The following is a 17,597-nucleotide window of genomic DNA, read 5'->3' as shown; positions in this document are numbered from 1 at the left end:
CCAGTCCTTTTTCAGCACATAAATCTACAAGCTCTTCACCATTTCCATTTACAACACTGAACACCCCATGTATACCAATTATTCCCTCAACTGCCACATTACTCACCTTTGCATTCAAATCACCCATCAGTATAACCCGGTCTTGTGCATCAAAACCACTAACACACTCATTCAGCTGCTCCCAAAACACTTGCCTCTCATGATCTTTCTTCTCATGCCCAGGTGCATATGCACCAATAATCACCCATCTCTCTCCATCAACTTTCAGTTTTACCCATATTAATTGAGAATTTACTTTCTTACATTCTATCACATACTCCCACAACTCCTGTTTCAGGAGTAGTGCTACTCCTTCCCTTGCTCTTGTCCTCTCACTAACCCCTGACTTTACTCCCAAGACATTCCCAAACCACTCTTCCCCTTTACCCTTGAGCTTCGTTTCACTCAGAGCCAAAACATCCAGGCTCCTTTCCTCATACATACTACCTATCTCCTTTTTTCACATCTTGGTTACATCCACACACATTTAGACACCCCAATCTGAGTCTACGAGGAGGATGAGCACTCCCCGCGTGACTCCCTCTGTTTCCCATTTTTAGAAAGTTAGAATACAAGGAGGGAAGGATTTCTGGCCCCCCGCTCCCGTCACCTCTAGTCGCCTTGTACGACATATACATAAATACCCACATATGCACATATACATACATGTACACATCAACATATATATTATTTTTTTTTTTTTTTATTATACTTTGTCGCTGTCTCCCGCGTTTGCGAGGTAGCGCAAGGAAACAGACGAAAGAAATGGCCCAACCCCCCCATACACATGTATATACATACGTCCACACACGCAAATATACATACCTACACAGCTTTCCATAGCTTACCCCAGACGCTTCACATGCCTTGATTCAATCCACTGACAGCACGTCAACCCCGGTATACCACATCGCTCCAATTCACTCTATTCCTTGCCCTCCTTTCACCCTCCTGCATGTTCAGGCCCCGATCACACAAAATCTTTTTCACTGCATCTTTCCACCTCCAATTTGGTCTCCCTCTTCTCCTTGTTCCCTCCACCTCCGACACATATATCCTCTTGGTCAATCTTTCCTCACTCATCCTCTCCATGTGCCCAAACCACTTCAAAACACCCTCTTCTGCTCTCTCAACCACGCTCTTTTTATTTCCACACATCTCTCTTACCCTTACGTTACTCACTCGATCAAACCACCTCACACCACACATTGTCCTCAAACATCTCATTTCCAGCACATCCATCCTCCTGCTCACAACTCTATCCATAGCCCACGCCTCGCAACCATACAACATTGTTGGAACCACTATTCCTTCAAACATACCCATTTTTGCTTTCCAAGATAATGTTCTCGACTTCCATACATTCTTCAAGGCCCCCAGAATTTTCGCCCCCTCCCCCACCCTATGGTCCACTTCCGTTTCCATGGTTCCATCCGCTGCCAGATCCACTCCCAGATATCTAAAACACTTCACTTCCTCCAGTTTTTCTCCATTCAAACTCACCTCCCAATTGACTTGACCCTCAACCCTACTGTACCTAATAACCTTGCTCTTATTCACATTTACTCTTAACTTTCTTCTTCCACACACTTTACCAAACTCAGTCACCAGCTTCTGCAGTTTCTCACATGAATCAGCCACCAGCGCTGTATCATCAGCGAACAACAACTGACTCACTTCCCAAGCTCTCTCATCCCCAACAGACTTCATACTTGCCCCTCTTTCCAAAACTCTTGCATTTACCTCCCTAACAACCCCATCCATAAACAAATTAAACAACCATGGAGACATCACACACCCCTGCCGCAAACCTACATTCACTGAGAACCAATCACTTTCCTCTCTTCCTACACGTACACATGCCTTACATCCTCGATAAAAACTTTTCACTGCTTCTAACAACTTTCCTCCCACACCCTATATTCTTAATACCTTCCACAGAGCATCTCTATCAACTCTATCATATGCCTTCTCCAGATCCATAAATGCTACATACAAATCCATTTGCTTTTCTAAGTATTTCTCACATACATTCTTCAAAGCAAACACCTGATCCACACATCCTCTACCACTTCTGAAACCACACTGCTCTTCCCCAATCTGATGCTCTGTACATGCCTTCACCCTCTCAATCAATACCCTCCCATATAATTTATCAGGAATACTCAACAAACTTATACCTCTGTAATTTGAGCACTCACTCTTATCCCCTTTGCCTTTGTACAATGGCACTATGCACGCATTCCGCCAATCCTCAGGCACCTCACCATGAGTCATACAACATATATATACATGTACATTCACATACGCAGACATTACATACACATGTACATATTCATACATGCTTGCCTTCATCCATTCTTGTCGCTACCCCGCACCACAGGAAAACAGCATTGCTATCCCCTGCTTCAGTGAGGTAGCGCCAGGAATACAGACAAAAAGGCCACATTTGTTCACACTCAGTCTCTAGCTGTCATGTATAATGCACCGAAACCACAGCTCCATATCCATATCCAGGCCCCACAGACCTTTCCGTGGTTTACCCCAGATGCTTCACATGCCATGGTTCAGTCCATTAACAGCATGTTGATCCCAGTATACCGTAGCGTTCCAATTCACTCTTGTTTCCTTACACACCGAGCATAATGCATCTGAGGCTACATGCTGGCCAGTGTTGGCCGAGCACACACCTCTGAGGCTATGTGCTTGCCAGTGTTGGCCGAGTACACACCTCTGAGGGGCTTCATCCTGGCCAGTTTTGGTCCAGCACAACACCTCTGAGGCTACATGCTGGCCAGTGTTGGCCGAGCACACACCTCTGAGGCTATCAGGCACCGATCGCTCAAAATCTTTTTCACTCCATCCTTCCAACTCCAATTTGGTCTCCCACTTTTCCTTGTTCCCTCTACCTCTGACGCATATATCCTCTACGTCAATCCTTTGTCACTCATTCTCTCCATATGTCCAAACCATTTCAACACATCCTCTTCTGCTCCCTCAACCATACTCTTCTTATTTCCACACATCTCTCTTACATTGCATCAAACCACTTCACACCACATATTGTCCTCAAACATTTCATTTCCAACACATCCACCCTCCTCCTATCTATAGCCTTTTCCTCACAACCATATGAAATTGTTGGAACTACTATTCCTTCAAACATAACCATTTTTGCTCTCCGAGATGATGTTCTCTCCTTCCTCACATTCTTCATAGCACCCAGAACCTTTGCCCCTCCCCCACCCTGTGACTCACTTCCACAGTTCCATCCGCTGCTAAGTCCACTCCCAGATATCTAAAACACTTCTTCCTCACCAAATTTTCTCCATTCAAACTTACTTCCCAAGTAACTTGCCCCTCAACCCTACTGAACCTGATAACCTTGCTCTTCACATTTACTCTCAACCTTCTCTTTTCACACACTTTTCCAAACTCGGTCACCAACCTCTTCAATTTCTCACATGAATCAGCCACTAGAGCTGTATACACCCTGCCACTGACTGACATTTACTGGGAACCAATCACTGTCATGTCTTCCTACTCATACACATGCCTTACATCCTTGGTAAAAACTTTTCACTGCTTCCAGCAACTTACCTCCCACACCATATACTCTTAAAGCCGGCCACAAAGTATGCTACATACAAATCCATCTGTGTTCCTAAGTATTTCTCACTTACATTCTTTAGAGCAGACAACTGATCCACACATCCTCTACTACTTCTGAAACCACATTGCTCTTCCCCAATCTGATGCTCTGTACATGTCTTCACCCCTCTCAAACAGTATCTTCCCATATAACATCCCAGGAATAATTAACAAACTTATGCCTCTGTTAGTTTGAACACTCACCTTTATCTCCTTTGCCTTTGTACAGTGGCACTATACATGCATTCTGCCAATCCTCAGGCACTTCACCATGATCCATACAGACATTGAATATCCTTACCGAACAGTCAACAGCACAGTCACCCCATTCCACTGCAATACCATCCAAAACTGCCGCCTTGCCAGCTTTCAGCCTCCGCAGAGCTTTCACTACCTCTTTTCTGTTTACCTAATCATTCTCCCTGACCCTTTCACTTCGCATACCACCCCTACCAAAACACCCTGTATCTGCCAATCTGTCAACAAACATATTCAACACACCTTCAAAATACTTACTCCATCTCCTCACTTCATCACTACTTGTTATTACCCCCCTACTTGCCCTCTTTACCAATGTTCCCATTTGTTCTCTTGTCTTACGCATGTTATTTACCTTCTTCCAAAACATCTTATTCTCCCTAAAATTTAATGACACTTTCTCACCCCACCTCTCACTTGCCCTATTTTTCACCTCTTGCTTTTTTCTCTTGAACTTCTGCCACTTTCTTTTATACATCTCCCAGTCATTTTGCACTACTTCCCTGCAATTATTGTTGAAACACCTCTCTTTTCTCTTTCACTAACAACCTTCCTTCTCCATCCCTCCACTAATTACCCTTTCTAATGTGCCCCCCTCCCACCTTTCTCATGTCACAGGCATGGATGGAGTGGTAAGAGAGATAAAAGCAAAACTAGGGAAAAGGGGTGCAGAGATGGAGTGTGGCAGTGATATGGTGGCTAGTAGCAAGAATGTTTGTGGATGACACTGTGTTGTTTGCTGAGAGTGGAGTTGCAGAAGGTTGTAAGTGTGTTTTATGATGTGTGTAAGCTTAGGTGATTGAAGGTAAATGCATTTAAAAGTAAAGAAATGGTGTTTGAAAGGAAACAAAGTGAAAGTGTAGATTTTGTAAAACCACATAGAGTGAAAGAATAAGTGCACTAAACCGTGCTATATATATAGGGAGAGAAAGACTGGAAGAGGCGCTATCTTGGTTAAATTTGGTGATATAGAAGGAGAGATTAGAGAGAGAGCAGTACAGGGTAGAAGAGTCACTGGTCCTTTAATAGAATAATGAAGGGTAGAGGTGTAATTATGGGAGTGAAAAGAGGATTAAGGGACAGCACAAGTCCCCCTACCTTGACCTATGGACATGAAATGAGTCACAGAAGTCAAGAATTGAGGCTATGGAAATGAGCTATTTTAGAGGAGCATGTGGTGTGACTAGATGAAAGGATGGAATGAAGAAAAATGAGAGGGTAAATGAAACATTTGCAATGGCAGGGAATGCAAAGTGAATGAATTGTGGAGTAGTAGAGGGGGTGAAATGTAATAATATACAGTGGTTGGGCGTGTGAAAAGAACGCAATATAGGGAGTTTACAAGGAGAGTGTATGATAGTACAATTAAAGGGGGTGGTGTGAGAGGAAGACAACCTATGACATGGAAAAATGGAGTGGAATAGTATTGGAGTGGGAGAAATGGTGAAAGAATGCATAAAATGGTGTATGTGAGGGAGACATGTAAGGGCAGGGATATGTGGAGACTTTATGCCGTGGTCACTCCTTTGATGTGAGTTCCTGCAGGGAACCAAATTTATTTTGTTACAAAATGCGCAGATCATAAATCATTGGAGTTCCATTACTTATACCTGATGGTAATGACTTTGTGAGTTTTTGTATCTGACTTGCCACAGCAGAGATAATGTTAACTTAGTCTGGGATTCTAAAAGTAATGGTATTATTACAATTAACAACTAATAATGTTACTGTATTTTTCATCAGATTCGACGTGAGAAGCGTAAGGTTGCAGCACACAAGTATGCCAATAAGAAGCATCAAAGAGAAACTTTTAAGAAGAGAGCCCCAACACAACCTTACCGCGGTGATCCTAGTAATGAAATTTTCCAAACTAAACCCCCAGAAAAAGCTGCCAGTGAAGGAAAGCAATTATTTGTGCGAAAAAAGTTTTAATTTTGAAATTTTTTTTGTACCATTCACTTATTCCATTTATGTGTTGCTTCCATAAGTATACTAGACACAAGATGCTGTTATGTACTTCAATCACCAAATGTAAACAAGAGTGGATGTATAGATGACAGGTGATAGATAATGAAAAATTTTGCATGAAGAAATAGTACCCTACATTAAAAGAATGGGTATATTGCACAGTTAATGACCTGCTATTATAAATTATACTTTTTACTAATAGTTTTATTTTCCGGCATTGTTTGTGTTGCATGTATAAAAACTACAGTTGTTGTCAACGGGAGAGTATAATTGTTTATTTTGTGCTTTTACTGTAACTCTCGGGTAAATTTAACCCTTTTACTGCATATTTGGATTAGGGGGGCAACAAATTAACCAATTGTCTGATGAAAATGAAGTTCTGATTTAGTAATTCAATTTATTTATTTCATCTTGAAGTTTACAATATGACATAAGAAACACCTAAGATTACTTGACAGCAAGAAAAGTTTTCCGAAAGATATTTACAATAAAGAATATATGGTGTGGGAGGAAAGTTGTTAGAAGCAGTGAAAAGTTTTTATCGAGGATGTAAGGCATGTGTACGTGTAGGAATAGAGGAAAGTGATTGGTTCTCAGTGAATGTAGGTTTGCGGCAGGGGTGTGTGATGTCTCCATGGTTGTTTAATTTGTTTATGGATGGGGTTGTTAGGGAGGTAAATGCAAGAGTTTTGGAAAGAGGGGCAAGTATGAAGTCTATTGGGGATGAGAGAGCTTGGGAAGTGAGTCAGTTGTTGTTCGCTGATGATACAGCGCTGATGGCTGATTCATGTGAGAAACTGCAGAAGCTGGTGACTGAGTTTGGTAAAGTGTGTGGAAGAAGAAAGTTAAGAGTAAATGTGAATAAGAGCAAGGTTATTAGGTACAGTAGGGTTGAGGGTCAAGTCAATTGGGAGGTGAGTTTGAATGGAGAAAAACTGGAGGAAGTGAAGTGTTTTAGATATCTGGGAGTGGATCTGGCAGCGGATGGAACCATGGAAGCGGAAGTGGATCATAGGGTGGGGGAGGGGGCGAAAATTCTGGGGGCCTTGAAGAATGTGTGGAAGTCGAGAACATTATCTTGGAAAGCAAAAATGGGTATGTTTGAAGGAATAGTGGTTCCAACAATGTTGTATGGTTGCGAGGCGTGGGCTATGGATAGAGTTGTGCGCAGGAGGATGGATGTGCTGGAGATGAGATGTTTGAGGACAGTGTGTGGTGTGAGGTGGTTTGATCGAGTGAGTAACGTAAGGGTAAGAGAGATGTGTGGAAATAAAAAGAGCGTGGTTGAGAGAGCAGAAGAGGGTGTTTTGAAGTGGTTTGGGCACATAGAGAGAATGAGTGAGGAAAGATTGACCAAGAGGATATATGTGTCGGAGGTGGAGGGAACGAGGAGAAGAGGGAGACCAAATTGGAGGTGGAAAGATGGAGTGAAAAAGATTTTGTGTGATCGGGGCCTGAACATGCAGGAGGGTGAAAGGAGGGCAAGGAATAGAGTGAATTGGAGCGATGTGGTATACCGGGGTTGACGTGCTGTCAGTGGATTGAATCAAGGCATGTGAAGCGTCTGGGGTAAACCATGGAAAGCTGTGTAGGTATGTATATTTGCGTGTGTGGATGTATGTATATACATGTGTATGGGGGGGGGGGTTGGGCCATTTCTTTCGTCTGTTTCCTTGCGCTACCTCGCAAACGCGGGAGACAGCGACAAAGTATAATGAAAAAAAATAAATAATAATTTACAATAAAATTCTATTATCCTCAAATGAATCGGTTAAGTGTTAAGAACAGAGGACTGAACCTAAGAGGGAAAATCCTCACTTGGCCCCATTCTCTGTTCCATCTTTTGGAAAAGTCAAAACCGGAGGGGAGGATTTCCAGCCCCCACTCCCTCCCCTTTTAGTCGCCTTTTACAACATGCAGGGAATACGTGGGAAGTATTCTTCTTCCCCTATTCTTAGTGATAAAACGCAATATACATTAAGAGTTTCATCAAAAGTCTGCTATCCATCTATCTATCCATACCTCTGATGCCTCTTTCCCCCAGGAACTCCCTCAAAGGGGTGGCCATGGCAAAAAAGTCTCCACTTATCCCTGTCTTTACGTGCCTCCCTCACATATACCATTCCATGCATTCTTCCACTATTTCTCTCCCTCCACCCTATTTGCCCATATCACAGGTGGTCTATCACTCACACCAACCCCTCTAATTGTACTATCATACACTCTCCTTGTAAACTCCCTGTATTGCATTCTTTCCACATGCCCAAACCATCTCAAAGTATTACGTTTCACCCACTCTAACACCACAGTTCACTCCTTTTGCATTTCCTGCCATACCACATCTCTCATACACCCTTTCATTTCTTTTTTCATTCTATCTAGTTGTACCAAATGCTCTTCTCAAATAGCTCTTTTCCACAGCCTGGATTCTTGACCTCTGTGCCTGATTCCACGTCCATGTTTTGGCTGCACAGGTCAGGGTTAGGAGGACTATGTTGTCCTTTAATCCTCTCTTTACTTCCATACTTCAACCTCTACCCTTCATTATTCTATTAAGGGACCCAGTGATTCTTCTACCCTGTACTGCTATCTCCCTTGTCTCACCTTCCATATCACCACACTTACCCTAGACAGCTTCTAGATTTTAAATTCTCTCACTTTTTCTAGACTTTTTCCCTTCCTTATCCAAAGCACAATTTTGTACACTTTCTTCTTTCACTCTATATGGTTTTACAAAATGTGTACGTCCACTCTGTTTCTTTCAAACACCATTGCTTTACTTTTACTTGCATATTCCTTCAATCTCTTACACTTACAGCTTTCAACTCCACCACAAACAACACAGTATCATCCACAAACAGGCTTGCCACTAGCTAGCATATCTCACCACACACTTGATCTCTGCACCCCTTTTCCCTAGTTTTGCTTTCATCTCTCTTATCACTCCATCCATATACCCATTAAAAAGCCACAGTGACATTACACAGCCCTGTCACTCCATCCATATACCTATTAAAAAGCCACAGTGACATTACACAGCCCTGTCACTCCATCCATATACCTATTAAATAGCCACAGTGACATTACACATCCCTGCCTCTCACCTACAGATATCCCAAAACTTTCACTCACCTCTCCTCCCACTCTTACACATGCATTTGCTCCTCTATAGAAGGCTTTCACAACATCCATCATTTGTCACTCTGTACCATATATCCTTAACACATCCCATAAAGCATTCCACTCAATTCTGTCAAACATTTTCTCCAGATCCATAGAAGCTGCATACAACTTCTTACCTTTCACTTACCTTTCATTAAATACTTTTCCATGGTCTTTACTACAAAAATCTAATCCACACATCCCCCATCTTTCCTAAAACCCCCTTGCTCTTCACTTATTCTGCATTCAGTCACTTCCATCACTCTATCAATGAACACTCTTGCATACATTTTTCTTGGTATACTTAACAGACTTATTCCCCTACAACTGCTACAAACATCCTTAGCACCTTTTCCTTTGATTAAAGGGACAATGATAGATTTCCCCCCAATCCTCAGGCACAACCTTCTGTTTCCATGCTAAACTACACATTAAGGTGCATCCACTCTGTATCGCCCTTTCTCCATACTTCAATATTTCAGCTGTAATCTCATCCCCTCCAGGTGGCTTTCCTACCTACATCCTCATTATTGCCCTTCTTAACCTTCCTTTTTGCTATTGGCCCTTGCACTTGTATCCTTTTTCCTTCTATCCCTCCTCCATACCCATCCATGTAGCAACTGCTGTCTCCCCTTCTCCCACATTCATCAATTCTTCAAAATACTCTTTCCATCTACCTTTCACTTCCTCTTTTTGATTCAGCAATTCTTCTTCCTTTGTTCTCACGTCAACATTTCCACTCTTACATTCACCTCTTTCCTTTTTCACCTTCCAGTATAGTTTCTTATTATCCTAAAACTTTTCACTTAACTTCCTTCCAAAATCATCATCTACTCTTTCTTTGCTTTCCTCAATCAGCTTCTTAGCAGTCCACATACATATTTTGTATTCTTCCCTCCTTTGCTGAACTTTCACTGGTACATTCCTATTGAGCAATCTACCACATGCCTTTTTCTTCTCTTCCACAGCATTTCTAATCTCTTCTGTCCAACATGCAGTGCCCTTTTTATTCCTGTATCTCACTGCCTTGCATTGAACAACTGATTCAACAACATTTACTAGTATTTATCTAAACATTTTAAACAGTGGTTAAATTGATGAGAACTGCTATTGACGTTTGTGTAAATAAATTATACATTTCCTTTTTTCCATAGCCAGAGGTTGAACCATTATGTGACATTCATTTTTTTCATTCATTTCAAGCTAGAAGTTTAAGTTTTCTAAATTGTTTCTTACATTTCTCATATGTATATATATGTATGTGTGTGTGTGTGTGTGTATGTGCGTATGTATGTGTATGTGTGTGTATGTGTATATGTATATATATATGTATATTATCCCTGGGGATAGGGGTGAAAGAATACTTCCCACGTATTCCTCGCGTGTCGTAGAAAGCGACTAGAGGGGACGGGAGCGGGGGGCCAGAAATCCTCCCCTCCTTGTATTAACTTTCTAAAATGGGAAACAGAAGAAGGAGTCACGCGGGGAGTGCTTATCCTCCTCGAAGGCTCAGAGTGGGGTGCCTAAATGTGTGTGGATGTAACCAAGATGTGAAAAAAGGAGAGATAGGTAGTATGTTTGAGGAAAGGAACCTGGATGTTTTGGCTCTGAGTGAAACGAAGCTCAAGGGTAAAGGGGAAGAGTGGTTTGGGAATGTCTGGGGAGTAAAGTCAGGGGTTAGTGAGAGGACAAGAGCAAGGGAAGGAGTAGCAATACTCCTGAAACAGGAGTTGTGGGAGTATGTGATAGAGTGTAAGAAGGTAAATTCTCGATTGATATGGGTAAAACTGAAAGTGGATGGAGAGAGGTGGGTGATTATTGGTGCATATGCACCTGGGCATGAGAAGAAAGATCAAGAGAGGCAAGTGTTTTGGGAGCAGCTGAATGAGTGTGTTAGTGGTTTTGATGCACGAGACCGGGTCATAGTGATGGGTGATTTGAATGCAAAGGTGAGTAATGTGGCAGTTGAGGGAATAATTGGTATACATGGGGTGTTCAGTTTTGTAAATGGAAATGGTGAAGAGCTTGTAGATTTATGTGCTGAAAAAGGACTGATGATTGGGAATACCTGGTTTAAAAAGCGAGATATACATAAGTATACTTATGTAAGTAGGAGAGATGGCCAGAGAGCATTATTGGATTACGTGTTAATTGACAGGCGTGCGAAAGAGAGACTTTTGGATGTTAATGTGCTGAGAGGTGCAACTGGAGGGATGTCTGATCATTATCTTGTGGAGGCTAAGGTGAAGATTTGTATGGGTTTTCAGAAAAGAAGAGTGAATGTTGGGGTGAAGAGGGTGGTGAGAGTAAGTGAGCTTGAGAAAGAGACCTGTGTGAGGAAGTACCAGGAGAGACTGAGTACAGAATGGAAAAAGGTGAGAACAATGGAAGTAAGGGGAGTGGGGGAGGAATGGGATGTATTTAGGGAATCAGTGATGGATTGCGCAAAAGATGCTTGTGGCATGAGAAGAGTGGGAGGTGGGTTGATTAGAAAGGGTAGTGAGTGGTGGGATGAAGAAGTAAGAGTATTAGTGAAAGAGAAGAGAGAGGCATTTGGACGATTTTTGCAGGGAAAAAATGCAATTGAGTGGGAGATGTATAAAAGAAAGAGACAGGAGGTCAAGAGAAAGGTGCAAGAGGTGAAAAAAAAGGGCAAATGAGAGTTGGGGTGAGAGAGTATCATTAAATTTTAGGGAGAATAAAAAGATGTTCTGGAAGGAGGTAAATAAAGTGCGTAAGACAAGGGAGCAAATGGGAACTTCAGTGAAGGGCGCAAATGGGGAGGTGAAAACAAGTAGTGGTGATGTGAGAAGGAGATGGAGTGAGTATTTTGAAGGTTTGTTGAATGTGTTTGATGATAGAGTGGCAGATATAGGGTGTTTTGGTCGAGGTGGTGTGCAAAGTGAGAGGGTTAGGGAAAATGATTTGGTAAACAGAGAAGAGGTAGTGAAAGCTTTGCGGAAGATGAAAGCCGGCAAGGCAGCAGGTTTGGATGGTATTGCAGTGGAATTTATTAAAAAAGGGGGTGACTGTATTGTTGACTGGTTGGTAAGGTTATTTAATGTATGTATGACTCATGGTGAGGTGCCTGAGGATTGGTGGAATGCGTGCATAGTGCCATTGTACAAAGGCAAAGGGGATAAGAGTGAGTGCTCAAATTACAGAGGTATAAGTTTGTTGAGTATTCCTGGTAAATTATATGGGAGGGTATTGATTGAGAGGGTGAAGGTATGTACAGAGCATCAGATTGGGGAAGAGCAGTGTGGTTTCAGAAGTGGTAGAGGATGTGTGGATCAGGTGTTTGCTTTGAAGAATGTATGTGAGAAATACTTAGAAAAGCAAATGGATTTGTATGTAGCATTTATGGATCTGGAGAAGGCATATGATAGAGTTGATAGAGATGCTCTGTGGAAGGTATTAAGAATATATGGTGTGGGAGGAAAGTTGTTAGAAGCAGTGAAAAGTTTTTATCGAGGATGTAAGGCATGTGTACGTGTAGGAAGAGAGGAAAGTGATTGGTTCTCAGTGAATGTAGGTTTGCGGCAGGGGTGTGTGATGTCTCCATGGTTGTTTAATTTGTTTATGGATGGGGTTGTTAGGGAGGTAAATGCAAGAGTTTTGGAAAGAGGGGCAAGTATGAAGTCTGTTGGGGATGAGAGAGCTTGGGAAGTGAGTCAGTTGTTGTTCGCTGATGATACAGCGCTGGTGGCTGATTCATGTGAGAAACTGCAGAAGCTGGTGACTGAGTTTGGAAAAGTGTGTGGAAGAAGAAAGTTAAGAGTAAATGTGAATAAGAGCAAGGTTATTAGGTACAGTAGGGTTGAGGGTCAAATCAATTGGGAGGTGAGTTTGAATGGAGAAAAACTGGAGGAAGTGAAGTGTTTTAGATATCTGGGAGTGGATCTGGCAGCGGATGGAACCATGGAAGTGGAAGTGGATCATAGGGTGGGGGAGGGGGCGAAAATCCTGGGGGCCTTGAAGAATGTGTGGCAGTCGAGAACATTATCTCGGAAAGCAAAAATGGGTATGTTTGAAGGAATAGTGGTTCCAACAATGTTGTATGGTTGCGAGGCGTGGGCTATGGATAGAGTTGTGCGCAGGAGGATGGATGTGCTGGAAATGAGATGTTTGAGGACAATGTGTGGTGTGAGGTGGTTTGATCGAGTGAGTAACGTAAGGGTAAGAGAGATGTGTGGAAATAAAAAGAGCGTGGTTGAGAGAGCAGAAGAGGGTGTTTTGAAGTGGTTTGGGCACATGGAGAGGATGAGTGAGGAAAGATTGACCAAGAGGATTTATGTGTCGGAGGTGGAGGGAACAAGGAGAAGAGGGAGACCAAATTGGAGGTGGAAAGATGGAGTGAAAAAGATTTTGTGTGATCGGGGCCTGAACATGCAGGAGGGTGAAAGGAGGGCAAGGAATAGAGTGAATTGGAGCGATGTGGTATACCGGGGTTGACGTGCTGTCAGTGGATTGAATCAAGGCATGTGAAGCGTCTGGGGTAAACCATGGAAAGCTGTGTAGGTATGTATATTTGCGTGTGTGGACGTATGTATATACATGTGTATGGGGGGGTTGGGCCATTTCTTTCGTCTGTTTCCTTGCGCTACCTCGCAAACGCGGGAGACAGTGACAAAGTATAATAAATAAAAAAATAATATTTTAAACACCTCATTCATACATGATTGCATTTCTATGTTCACTGCACTTCCATCTTAGCTTTCAGTTACCTTCCTTTCATACTCCTCCCTGCAATTTTTTCAGATTCACCTTGCTCGCTAACACTTCTACCTCTCCTTTCTTCCTTACACCATACCTCTACTTGCTCCTGATCCTCATCCCCAAAAGAACTGCAAAATGGTCAGAGTCCCCAAAGAATCCTCTCACAACTCTAGCATCTAGCATAGCCTTTCTCAAGCTTTCACCCACTGCCACTCAGTCAATCAAAGCCTTTTGCTCTTTTCCATCATTCCTCAATCATGTATATCTGAGGATTAACTTGTGCTTAAAAAAAAAAAGGTCTTTGACAGGAATAAACCCCTCTCAGCACAAATATCCACATGATAACTTCCATTGTCATTTACTCCAAGCAGTTCCCATGTACCAACTATCTCACCTATTTCATCACATTCCACTTTCACATTCATATCACCCAATATGATCATGTTTCTCTCATTCTCAAAACCATTTATACAGTCATTCAAATTTCTCTAGAGAAGCTTCATTTCATCCTTACCTTGATTATTTTTCTTTTATTTTGCTTTGTCGCTGTCTCCCGCGTTTGCGAGATAGCGCAAGGAAACAGACGAAAGAAATGGCCCAACCCACCCCCATACACATGTACATACATACACGTCCACACACGCAAATATACATACCTATACATCTCAATGTACACATATATATACACGCACAGACACATACATATATACCCATGCACACAATTCACACTCTCTGCCTTTATTCATTTCCCATCGCCACCTCGCCACACATGGAATACCATCCCCCTCCCCCCTCATGTGTGCGAGGTAGTGCTAGGAAAAGACAACAAAGGCCCCATTCGTTCACACTCAGTCTCTAGCTGTTATGCAGTAATGCCCGAAACCATAGCTCCCTTTCCACATCCAGGCCCCACAGAACATTCCATGGTTTACCCCAGATGCTTCACATGCCCTGATTCGATCCGCTGACAGCACGTCGACCCCGGTATATCACGTCGATCCAATTCACTCTATTCCTTGCCCGCCTTTCACCCTCCTGCATGTTCAGGCCCCAATCACTCAAAATCTTTTTCACTCCATCTTTCCACCTCCAATTTGGTCTCCCACTTCTCCTCGTTCCCTCCACCTCCGACACATATATCCTCTTGGTCAATCTTTCCTCACTCATTCTCTCCATGTGCCCAAACCATTTCAAAACACCCTCTTCTGATCTCTCAATCACGCTCTTTTTATTTCCACACATCTCTCTTACCCTTACATTACTTACTCGATCAAACCACCATACACCACACATTGTCCTCAAACATCTCATTTCCACCTCCCCATTTGCGCCCTTCACTGAAGTTCCCATTTGTTCCCTTGTCTTATGCACTTTATTTACCTCCTTCCAAAACATCTTTTTATTCTCCCTAAAATTTAATGATACTCTCTCACCCCAACTCTCATTTGCCCTCTTTTTCACCTCTTGCACCTTTCTCTTGACCTCCTGCCTCTTTCTTTTATACATCTCCCACTCAATTGCATTTTTTCCCTGCAAAAATCGTCCAAATGCCTCTCTCTTCTCTTTCACTAATAATCTTACCTCTTCATCCCACCACTCACTACCCTTTCTAATCAACCCACCTCCCACTCTTCTCATGCCACAAGCATCTTTTGCACAATCCATCACTGATTCCCTAAATACATCCCATTCCTCCCCCACTCCCCTTACTTCCATTGTTCTCACCTTTTTCCATTCTATACTCAGTCTCTCCTGGTACTTCCTCACACAAGTCTCCTTCCCAAGCTCACTTACTCTCACCACCCTCTTCACCCCAACATTCACTCTTCTTTTCTGAAAACCCATACAAATCTTCACCTTAGCCTCCACAAGATAATGATCAGACATCCCTCCAGTTGCACCTCTCAGCACATTAACATCCAAGAGTCTCTCTTTCTTGTGCCTGTCAATTAACACATAATCCAATAATGCTCTCTGGCCATCTCTCCTACTTACATTTTTTTTTTTTTTTTTTGCTTTGTCGCTGTCTCCCGCGTTTGCGAGGTAGCGCAAGGAAACAGACGAAAGAAATGGCCCAACCCACCCCCATACACATGTATATACATATGTCCTCACACGCAAATATACATACCTACACAGCTTTCCATGGTTTACCCCAGACGCTTCACATGCCTTGATTCAATCCACTGACAGCACGTCAACCCCGGTACACCACATCGCTCCAATTCACTCTATTCCTTGCCCTCCTCTCACCCTCCTGCATGTTCAGGCCCCGATCACACAAAATCTTTTTCACTCCATCTTTCCACCTCCAATTTGGTCTCCCTCTTCTCCTTGTTCCCTCCACCTCCGACACATAAATCCTCTTGGTCAATCTTTCCTCACTCATTCTCTCCATGTGCCCAAACCATTTCAAAACACCCTCCTCTGCTCTCTCAACCACGCTCTTTTTATTTCCACACATCTATCTTACCCTTACGTTACTTACTCGATCAAACCACCTCACACCACACATTGTCCTCAAACATCTCATTTCCAGCACATCCATCCTCCTGCGCACAACTCTATCCATAGCCCACGCCTCGCAACCATACAACATTGTTAGAACCACTATTCCTTCAAACATACCCATTTTTGCTTTCGGAGATAATGTTCTCGACTTCCACACATTCTTCAAGGCTCCCAGAATTTTCACCCCCTCCCCCACCCTATGATCCACTTCCGCTTCCATGGTTCCATCCGCTGCCAGATCCACTCCCAGATATCTAAAACACTTCACTTCCTCCAGTTTTTCTCCATTCAAACTCACCTCCCAATTGACTTGACCCTCAACCCTACTGTACCTAATAACCTTGCTCTTATTCACATTTACTCTTAACTTTCTTCTTTCACACACTTTACCAAACTCAGTCACCAGCTTCTGCAGTTTCTCACATGAATCAGCCACCAGCGCTGTATCATCAGCGAACAACAACTGACTCACTTCCCAAGCTCTCTCATCCCCTACAGACTTCATACTTGCCCCTCTTTCCAAAACTCTTGCATTCACCTCCCTAACAACCCCATCCATAAACAAATTAAACAACCATGGAGAATCACACACCCCTGCCGCAAACCTACATTCACTGAGAACCAATCACTTTCCTCTCTTCCTACACGTACACATGCCTTACATCTTCGATAAAAACTTTTCACTGCTTCTAACAACTTGCCTCCCACACCATATATTCTTAATACCTTCCACAGAGCATCTCTATCAACTCTATCATATGCCTTCTCCAGATCCATAAATGCTACATACAAATCCATTTGCTTTTCTAAGTATATCTCACATACATTCTTCAAAGCAAACACCTGATCCACACATCCTCTACCACTTCTGAAACCACACTGCTCTTCCCCAATCTGATGCTCTGTACATGCCTTCACCCTCTCAATCAATACCCTCCCATATAATTTACCAGGAATACTCAACAAACTTATACCTCTGTAATTTGAGCACTCACTCTTATCCCCTTTGCCTTTGTACACTGGCACTATGCATGCATTCCGCCAATCCTCAGGCACCTCACCATGAGTCATACATACATTAAATAACCTTACCAACCAGTCAACAATACAGTCACCCCCTTTTTTAATAAATTCCACTGCAATGCCATCCAAACCTGCTGCCTTGCCAGCTTTCATCTTCCGCAAAGCTTTTACTACCTCTTCTCTGTTTACCAAATCATTTTCCCTAACCCTCTCACTTTGCACACCACCTCGACCAAAACACCTTATATCTGCCACTCTATCATCAA

At 42.7% G+C, this 17,597-nt stretch overlaps 1 protein-coding gene across 1 annotated transcript in view; it reads left to right on the top strand.

Moving 5' to 3' along the window:
- Positions 1-6,111, top strand: part of LOC139750715 (ribosome biogenesis protein BRX1 homolog) — a 105,847-nt gene extending 99,736 nt beyond the window's left edge. The window contains exon 6 of the mRNA XM_071665389.1: positions 5,692-6,111. Within this exon, the coding sequence (XP_071521490.1) occupies positions 5,692-5,880 (189 nt within the window). The 3' untranslated portion in view covers positions 5,881-6,111. The remainder of the gene's footprint in view (positions 1-5,691) is intronic.
- The last annotated feature ends 11,486 nt before the right edge of the window (positions 6,112-17,597 follow it).

Source organism: Panulirus ornatus, chromosome 10, assembly GCF_036320965.1.
Source record: "Panulirus ornatus isolate Po-2019 chromosome 10, ASM3632096v1, whole genome shotgun sequence".
Taxonomy (NCBI): Eukaryota; Metazoa; Arthropoda; class Malacostraca; order Decapoda; family Palinuridae; genus Panulirus; species Panulirus ornatus.
This window is presented reverse-complemented; position numbering and strand designations above follow the sequence as displayed.